This window comes from Pterocles gutturalis, unplaced genomic scaffold, assembly GCF_000699245.1.
Source record: "Pterocles gutturalis isolate BGI_N339 unplaced genomic scaffold, ASM69924v1 scaffold37233, whole genome shotgun sequence".
In the NCBI taxonomy this organism is placed as follows: domain Eukaryota; kingdom Metazoa; phylum Chordata; class Aves; order Pterocliformes; family Pteroclidae; genus Pterocles; species Pterocles gutturalis.
In genome coordinates, this window is record NW_010121738.1 from 1 (window position 1) to 8971 (window position 8971).

Sequence of the window (8971 nt, forward strand, 5' to 3'; positions counted from 1 at the left end):
CTCTGCACGGCCATCAAAGCCATCTCCACCGCCGTCCGGAAGGCAGGGATCGCCAACCTGTGAGTGCCGGCGTGCCGGGGGTGCGCCGGGAGCATCCCGCACCTCCCCGCATCCCCGCGGGCGCGGGGGAGCCTAAAAAAAAAGTGGGGGGAGTGGGGGGTGTAACCCTGAAGGCGTGTGAGCGGGGTTGCGTCCACCCAGCCCCTTGTGCAGGGCTGTTAATAACATCTTGGACTCTTGATTTTATGAAGTGAAATGGGTCCTGTGACTTTTTAATAATATAAGGCATGCCAGTCTTTGACAGACCTTCACGAAAACCTTCAGCAGGTTTGGGTGCTTTGAATCAAAAGACCAATTGAACAGACTGAAAGACAAAGCCTGTCAAAATATGTCTGAATAATAGCTCATTGTAGTCGTAGCTTAATATCAAAGCACCATTTTATGCTATGAGACATTTAATCAAATTCAATGCTTTTTTTTTTTTTTTTTTTTTTCATATTGCATCATAGCAACTTGGGTTTCTCCATGAAGCTTTGGATGTCTTAAGGCTTTTAGAAAGAGCGCTGGTTAGGAACAGTAGTGTCTGTAGCCAACCAGTCAGAGAGAACTTGCTCTGGAGGTGCATCAGAAGGAAATCAGAGCTCTTGAAATGTTAAATAACTGAAACTACTTGTAGGTAACTGATCCCCCTAAGTATTTTACATATACTTGATAGGCCAAAATGTATGCTGATCAGGGCTTTAGACATGGGCTACTTCATTGCCTGAAGGAAAATGTAGTAGAAAGAAAATGAATTTGCCTCTACAAACCATGTAGTGGAATATATAATGAGCAAAAGGCCTCTGGCAATACAGAGTAACATTTATTATAAAATGTATCAAATCAAAAATTTGGTGACTGAAGTTAATAAAATAGAAGCAACTGCAAGAGAATAAAAATCCTCTACTTTATGCATATTTGAACTATTTTTCTCTGTCTTGGTTTCAGACTTCATATAACTGTGATGATTTTTTAGTCACTGTGCGCTAGCCTTTTCATGTGCCTTCTGTGTCTATCGATAAAGGCCAGGGTTTCCTGTCTGTTACCTGATTTGTAACAGTCTAAGGTCCCATTCCTTATGTGTCCTACATGTGTGTCTGTTGACAGCTGCCCATAGGTTCGATACCTGTGCCGACAGCCTTGCCTTATGATCCCCTGTGGTGGATTTGACTCTCCACCAGTGCTGCCGTAGCCAGCTTTGGACTTGTGAGTCTCCTTGAGCAGCACATCTCCCACTGTGGGACTGTGTTTTATAATCACTGCTGGGATTTTGGTTGTCTATCAGGGAATGTGAACAAATAGGGATTGCTGGGGCCCATTTATTTGGATCATCCTTAGGCTCAGCTGTACGCTCAGTACAAGGTGCAGAACAGCTGGGTAAGCGACAGTCCTGTCCCAGCTGCAGGCTTCACACAAGGCACCCCACCATCCCCTGCCAGGAGACCCCAACAGACATGGTGTGAGAGCTGTAGCTGCTGGCCATATGGAGTTCTTGCTCTGAGGATGAGGACTTCTGCCTCCGCTCGCAAGCGTGGTGTTCAAAGTACATTGTTTTCTAAATCAGATGGTTATGCCAGTTTTTTTTTTTCTTGGTTTCATGCATTAAACTGAAGAAATGCAGTGCGTTCAAAGTAGTATGTTCAGCATAATTATGAAAACCTGAAAAAACAGTATTCAGCCTAATCAATGAATTGTAGCTGAAGTACACAGGAGTCATCTGAATGTGTGCAGAGCCAGCTATTGTTTTTCTCTTCCCAGAGCTACACTTCCCCTCTCTGTGTTATGCATGCTTTCGAAATCACCTATCACAAGGTCTCCTGGTACTTCCTGATGATTAGCTGGCAGGGTTTTATTTGTGTTTCGTATTTGTATTTCTCAGTTTTATTCCTAAGGAAACGTTTACTTGTCTGTTAAAATCAAAACTGAAAACATTGAATCATTAAAATGTTGGTTTATCTGTGAGGAAAGTATTTCTACTGAAATCTGTATGTGGCATTGCTAACCAGGATCAAATTACATAGGAAGTTACAGCATATCTAGTGTCCTCAGATTTGTTGTTAGGTTTTAAGTGTAAGTTCTCTAATGAAGTCTTAGTTTTTTAGGGTATGCAACTACAATATCAGAGCCTAGGATTCAGGGGCAGTGCTTAGGTCTTAAAGTTAAGAGCTCATTAAATAGCACAATTATTGTAATTCAGCCTTCAAAGCCTGCTCTGGCTGTGTTTGCCTATAGTCAGGGACTATTGAAAAGTGACTCCTTGTTTTGTGTTCCTGACATTCAGTGTCTTCTAGATTTGCCACTACAGCTAATGTTAGCAGGGCTCAGCAAGAATCCACTGGACAGTAAATGAAAACAGGCTTAGAGAACTGAGGTATCATCCAAAATTGTTGTTTGTTTTACAAGATGTTTTACGAATATAAGGTTGCCAGAAACAGGGCACTTTGGAAAATGTAGTGCACCATTCTCACAAAATACTCTCTTGCCATTTCTCTAGGTATGGAATTGCTGGGTCTACCAATGTGACAGGAGATCAAGTAAAGAAGTTGGACATCCTTTCCAATGACCTGGTGATTAACATGCTCAAGTCATCCTTCAGTACATGTGTTATTGTGTCAGAAGAAAATAAAGATGCTGTGATAGTGGAAACTGAAAAAAGGGTTAGTAGCTTTAAAGGTTTCTCTCTGCTTGATTTCAAATCAGCCTTTACAGGCGTATTGCTTCAGATCCGACAAACTGAGGTAAAAATTCCAGAAAACACTTACTTTTCTATATTGGCAAATGGAGGGCACAGTGGTGGGGTGGAGAGAATGTTGGTCAACATTTGTCCTTACTTCTGCTCTCAAGACTGATGTTCGTTGTTTTTGTTTTTTTTTTCTCTGTTGTTCCTCCCCACCTTTTGTTTCCCACCTTTTCCTAATTGCAGAGGAAACCCATTTCTTGTTTATCCCATCGGATCTCTGGAACTATGCTCTGAGTCAGTCAAGCCTTTTTGTAAAGTGGCTTTACAAGTAGGACACTGAGGACCATTCTGTGTAGGTCAAATCTTGAGTTCTTCAATTCAGGGAAATTCTCCTAGAAGCCCGTGAAAGACTTAGCAACAATGAAACAAAAATAATTTTATACCTATTTATTGTTATTTATGTTCACAAGTCTGCATGCACTTGTTGAGTGAAAGTTCCATTTTCCTAGCTAATATTTTGGTGTGACCATGTAAAAAATCTGAGTAAAAATTTAGCAAAAACAAACAACTAAAACGTAATTTGGGAAGTATAATAATGTTTGATTTGTCAAAGCAGTTCTTTCTCTCCCTGTTGAGAAATCTTCAAAATTGATTTTATTGGCATTGAGTGAACAAAGATTGCTTTAGAGATGAACAAATATTGGTTTAGATCCTCAAAGATCACTGAGGGAGGCTCAGTGTTAATGCTTTTCTAAACTAAATGTGACCTAATACGGTGCATTTATCAGATTTCCTACCCAGAATTCCTACCTGCCTAGTAGAGCATTGCTGGACTTAAATAAGTTTCTGGCATGCAGGGTGAAATCCAATGAAAAGCAAATAAACACTGTATTAAAATGACTGTGGATAAAATAAAGGGAAAACAAGCTATTTAAAAGGTACAGTTGATTCAGCTGTTTTCCCTGCACTGGCAACTTTTTTGTACCTAGAGAAATCATTAATACGGCAATAGGTAGGGACCATTCTTTTTTAGCAGGGGGAGAAAAACCCTGAAAAAACAGAGTAAGACCATAGACACATTAAGGTAATTTCTGAGCATCTCTCCTTTCACAGCATGGAGTTCCATTAAGGAGTTTAAAGCCAAACATGCACTAAGCTGAAATTTATAGTTTATGAACGTCAGGCATTAAAGGCTTTTTTTAATCTCTCTAATTTCAGCCTTACATGAAAAAGCTAATCTTCTTCATTTGTCTTTTTTCTTATAAATCAGAAAGCCATTTTGTTAGAGACGAGAAAGTGTAGCCTAAATGGTAGATATTATAGGATGACTATCAAAATGGATCAGCATTGATTAAATAGATGAAACTAATCTAATAATGAAAAAGTATTCTCTTTTTTTTATAGATTAAAAATTGTGTAGGAAGACTTCACCTTTCCTGTCTCATCATCTATTACTTACTTAAAAGATTTCCCAGCTTCTGCTGTGGCACAAATCGTGCAGTTGTAATCAAGGATGAAACCTGGGTCAAAGAATTTCTAACCTTTGAATTCATTTCCTTCATAATCTATCAAAGCCTTTTAGTTTATATTGCTTTAAAAGTCTCTGAGAATATTTACCTACTGAAGTATTTTTATTTGGGACAAGTGGGTAAATAATGTCACTAATCTAGTTGTTGCCTCTTCTGTATTTTCTAGGGTAAATACATAGTCTGTGTAGACCCTCTAGATGGCTCATCGAACATTGACTGTCTTGTTTCCATTGGTACCATCTTTGCCATCTATAGAAAGGTAAAGTGCTTTCATGTAGGATAGGAAAAACAACGATTGTGTAACTTTTGCTGAAATCAAATTGCATGTGAAAACTTAATCAAATCTAACTAAAGTTGTTTGTGAAAGAGGCTTTCAGGACCAGCCTTAAGTTAAATCTCTTATTTCACAGACACTTGTATAAAACATTTGTGAGGGGTCTGCATTACTCTCTTAGAAGATGAAGTACCTATATGTACATGGAAGCCTGGCTGATATTTAGTTAGCCAGCTAAAGGAATTAATTACTCCTCAGAAACAAATCTGGTCTTAGATTTCATGAATATTTGTGTTGAGACAAAATACCACATGGTCGTCATCTACTTGTGGAGTCGTCATCTACTTGGGGAATGTGCTTTCAGGTTTTGTTCTTCTCTGTACTAATTGTCTTGTTAGCCTGAGGGCAGGCTTCAAAAACAAACCAGAGCTGAAACATGGCATGTGCATTTGAGGTGTCTAATTCAACTCTGAAAGGCAGAAACCTTGTCTGAAGGAGATTGAAATACCAGACTTACATGTCACAAGATGGGGGAAAAAGTAAGTCAAATGATCCGTTTTAGTCATCTTTTGTATGTTGTATATCCCAAAGTAACTATTTTCAACTTCATTTTTGTATGAAGCAAAAGAAAACAAAAATATCCCAAGTACTTTTAATCAGCTGTGAACTCCATGAGTCATGTTTCATTGCTTGCTTTTCAACTGTGCCTTGGAGTTTTCCTCCAAGCTGTGTTCCATCATCACCTACAAGGAGGTACACAGCTCTATATTATCTCCTTAATACTTTCCTGCTTCCTGCATTCCAATTAAGCTTATATAAGAGTATTTCTAGATCAACGTGTTTGTCTCCTCCATATAATTTGTATTAGTGCATCCTGTAGGAATCTCAATTGTGGATCATGGAAGCATTTGTGCCACCTCATGCATGGTTATGGAGTAGAAGACTGTCTTTATCCCAGAGAGTCGAGTTATGTACCAACTGCAGAAGTGAAGTAAAGTTGACTATGCTCCTTCATATTCTAGATGTCCCCTGATGAACCTTCTGGGAAAGATGCTTTACAACCAGGGCGTAATCTCGTGGCAGCTGGTTATGCCCTCTATGGGAGTGCCACGATGCTGGTACTGGCCACTTCTGCTGGAGGCGTCAACTGTTTCATGCTGGATCCGGTGAGACGTCTTCTATTTCTTTGTTTCTTTACAAGGGATAACAAGGTACTGTCTATAAGAACTGTTTGTCCCCCAAGAAGTCAAAGAAATTAGCAATTTTCAAACTAACATGGAAAAAAGAAGTACACTTAAAAACCCATCAGTCATAATGTCAAGAGATTTTTGTATTCTGCCTGCCCGCTGCAGCGGTGCTACGTGTGGTTCAACAATGGGAAGAGAGCCCAGTCAGTGAAGCAAATATACAGCATATGCCAAATCATGTGATGTTAAAAACTCTCTCTTTTCTGCAATGCAGAATGCTCTTTCAGACTTGTTTGTCTTTTCCTTAATGCTAGGACTTTAGTAAACCAGAGAAGCAGAAATATTTAACCTTCTTCTGTGTTTTCAGAACCCACTGAGATGTGTAAAAGAGTAAGTGACGCGTGTGGGTGTGTTTGACATTCTTGCATGCATTGACCATATGAGTTTTAAAAGTCATATTGATCATAGCAGAAAGTAGTTTGCTTTAGTGAGCCTTTTTTTTTTGTAATCAGTCAGTCAGTCTGTGCCACCTGCCAGTATTAAATTTTTAGAATCGGCAGTGGTTAAGCAGCAGGAAATACACCTTGGTGCTCCCTGTTAAGTAACAGCTGCATGTATCTTTGTCCATATTCAGATAGCAGATTTAACTTTGAGCATGCGTTATTTTGTTTATTTTTAGCACTAACTTGGAAATTTAGTGAAAACTAAACAGACTAGCCCTTAGTTACAGATATTGACTCCAGGCTTCCAGTTAGCCCAAGCTAAGACAAACGTGAATTTATTAATGTCTACAGCTATTTGAAGATGTTTGTGTGTTCCTTCAACTGCCACTCAGTTTCCAAACTCCTCAGAGCTGTACTTTTATTGTAAGTCTAGCAAAAGTGTGGAGAGCTAAATACATTTACAGGCAGCAGTATTTTTTGGCACAGAAAAGTGATGGAGAGTTCGGAATGATAGTGTGAGGAAGCTTGCATGACCCCAGGATTTGCATTCTGTCTGCATTTTATGGATAAACAAAACACTTCTTTCTAGACTGCAAATACCACATTTTCACAGGTATCAAATTATTAAAGAAAGTGGCAGCTGTAGTAAATTTTTCCTAAATTGTGTGTATGGGTTTTTCCTTGGTTTGTAAATAGATGAGCAATTAATGTTAACAAATTGTTTTTCTTTCTTATTGTTAGGCAATTGGAGAATTCATTCTGGTGGACAGGGATGTGAAAATAAAAAAGAAGGGAAATATCTACAGTCTCAATGAAGGCTATGCTAAATATTTTGATCCTGCAGTCACAGAGTATCTCAAAAAGAAGAAATTCCCTGAGGTAAAAGATCCAGTTTCAGAGAAACTTTCTGATGACAAGCAACACTCATAATTTCCAACTTTACGGTCAATCACTGTCTCATGCACTGTTCAGAGCTTATTTTCCTTTCTTGTCTATTTAAAAAGTATGTTTATGTAGGACTGATAATTAGAGCAGCAGTTGATGTGACCAGATATTTCACCATCCTTCAGTACTGCACTGCACCTCTTTTATATATTTTTTCCTTTCTTTCTTTTTTTTTTTTTCCCCAAATCTTCCTTCTGGGGTAAGGACCTGAGTAATGGTGCTGGAAGCAAAACCAGGCACTTGGTAGTCAAGCAGAGAGGATGTCTCATCTGGTGATGAAGACATTTGATTGACATGTGTGTTAGGTTGTTTTTTCCTCACTGCAACGTCCAAGTAGATGGAGAGCTGAGTGGGGATGGCTGTGGGTCATTGCTCAGTGGTAACATAAACTGGGTCCTGAGGGGGCCTCTCACTTGAAAAGCTAGTGTAGTTTCAGGGTCTGCTTTGTGGTGCTGAAGTTTCCTGGTGTCAGGAGACCTGAAGTTCTAAGGAGCGCCCATAAAAATCAAGTCTATTCTCATGCCTCATGCCTGTCATCACTGGAGTTATCACATCAATAAATCATTAGAATTACTATATCGACAACAAAGTGTAAGCATTTACTATTGTTCAGTGTTTGTGTCCCTTCTTGACTTCCTGATCTTACTTTGAAAAAACCTGTTGTTTTCATCTGGCATCTTGCCAGGCTTAAGGTGTTGTTTATTTAGATATTAAAATGTACTCTCTGGCATATAATAAGAAAATAATATCAGTAGTCAACTATTAACTTTTGCTTACCAAAAAAGTTGTAGAAGGAGGCAAAAATTGGTAGAAGTAGAAAAGATCACTTCTTTTGCTCCTTGATCTTTTTTTCTGCTACAAAAGAAAAAACCCCAACACCAATTCCTAGCACTTAAATATTTTTGCTCCTACAAATGCAGTATTTTCAAAGGGTTAGAGCACTAATGGAGAACTGGGATGCAATTTCTGTTGTTGGCACTATCCTGAAATCTTCTGTCAATCTCTTTTCTTGGATTTTCACAATTAGAAAATGAGGAAGAAACTGAAATTTTCTCCAAAACTACTTTGAATGTTATCAATGAATCACAAAATGGAGGAGTTAGATGTTAGGACCACTAAGAGAGTGGAAAAAAACCCCAACAGATTAACCTGATGTGCTCAAAAGTTACATCTATTTAAATGTTTTTCTGTAGGATGGCAGTTCACCATATGGTGGGAGGTACATAGGATCTATGGTGGCTGATGTGCATCGCACGCTGGTGTATGGAGGAATCTTTCTGTATCCTGCTAACTCCAAAAGTCCCAAAGGAAAGGTAAACCTGAATAAGCTCAGTGATACAAAATGTTACATTATCTAGATATTTCTCTATCACAGATCAGTACTTTGATTGCAGAACGTATGTTTTGTAACTTGGTAGCTGGTATCTCTGATATGTAGATATGGCCACACCTTACACATTTTCACAAGTGACAGAAACCTGCTGTCAGACAACCATTTTAGGGCTGCTGCTAATCCATTGCAACTATACTGCCTTCTCTCCCAAGCACAAATATAGGCTAGGTGGAGAATGTCTTGAGAGCAGCCCTGAGGGAAAATGGACGTGGGGGTGTTGGTTGATGAGAAGCTCAACATGAGCCGGCAGTGTGCTCTTGCAGCCCAGAAAGCGAACCGTGTCCTGGGCTGCATCAAAAGAAGCACTAGCAGCAGGTCAAAGGAGGTGATTCTCCCCCTCCTCTACTCTGCTCTTGTGAGACCCCACCTGGAGTACTGTGTTCAGATGTGGGGCCCCCAACATAAAAAAGACCTGGGCCTGTTGGAGCGACTCCAGAGGAGAGCCACGGACTTGGTCAGAGGGTTGAGCACCTCCCCTATG

General features: G+C 39.5%; 1 protein-coding gene across 1 annotated transcript; it reads left to right on the forward strand.

The window, feature by feature from the left end:
- Positions 1–3: 3 nt before the first annotated feature.
- Positions 4–8429, forward strand: LOC104464592 (fructose-1,6-bisphosphatase 1-like; the record flags this gene model as incomplete). The annotated part of the gene is made up of 6 exons (XM_010077341.1): positions 4–59; positions 2534–2696; positions 4415–4507; positions 5545–5688; positions 6894–7031; positions 8291–8429. Coding segments are annotated over 6 exons (733 nt in total), but the record flags the coding sequence as incomplete, so codon positions are not given.
- Positions 8430–8971: the final 542 nt, after the last annotated feature.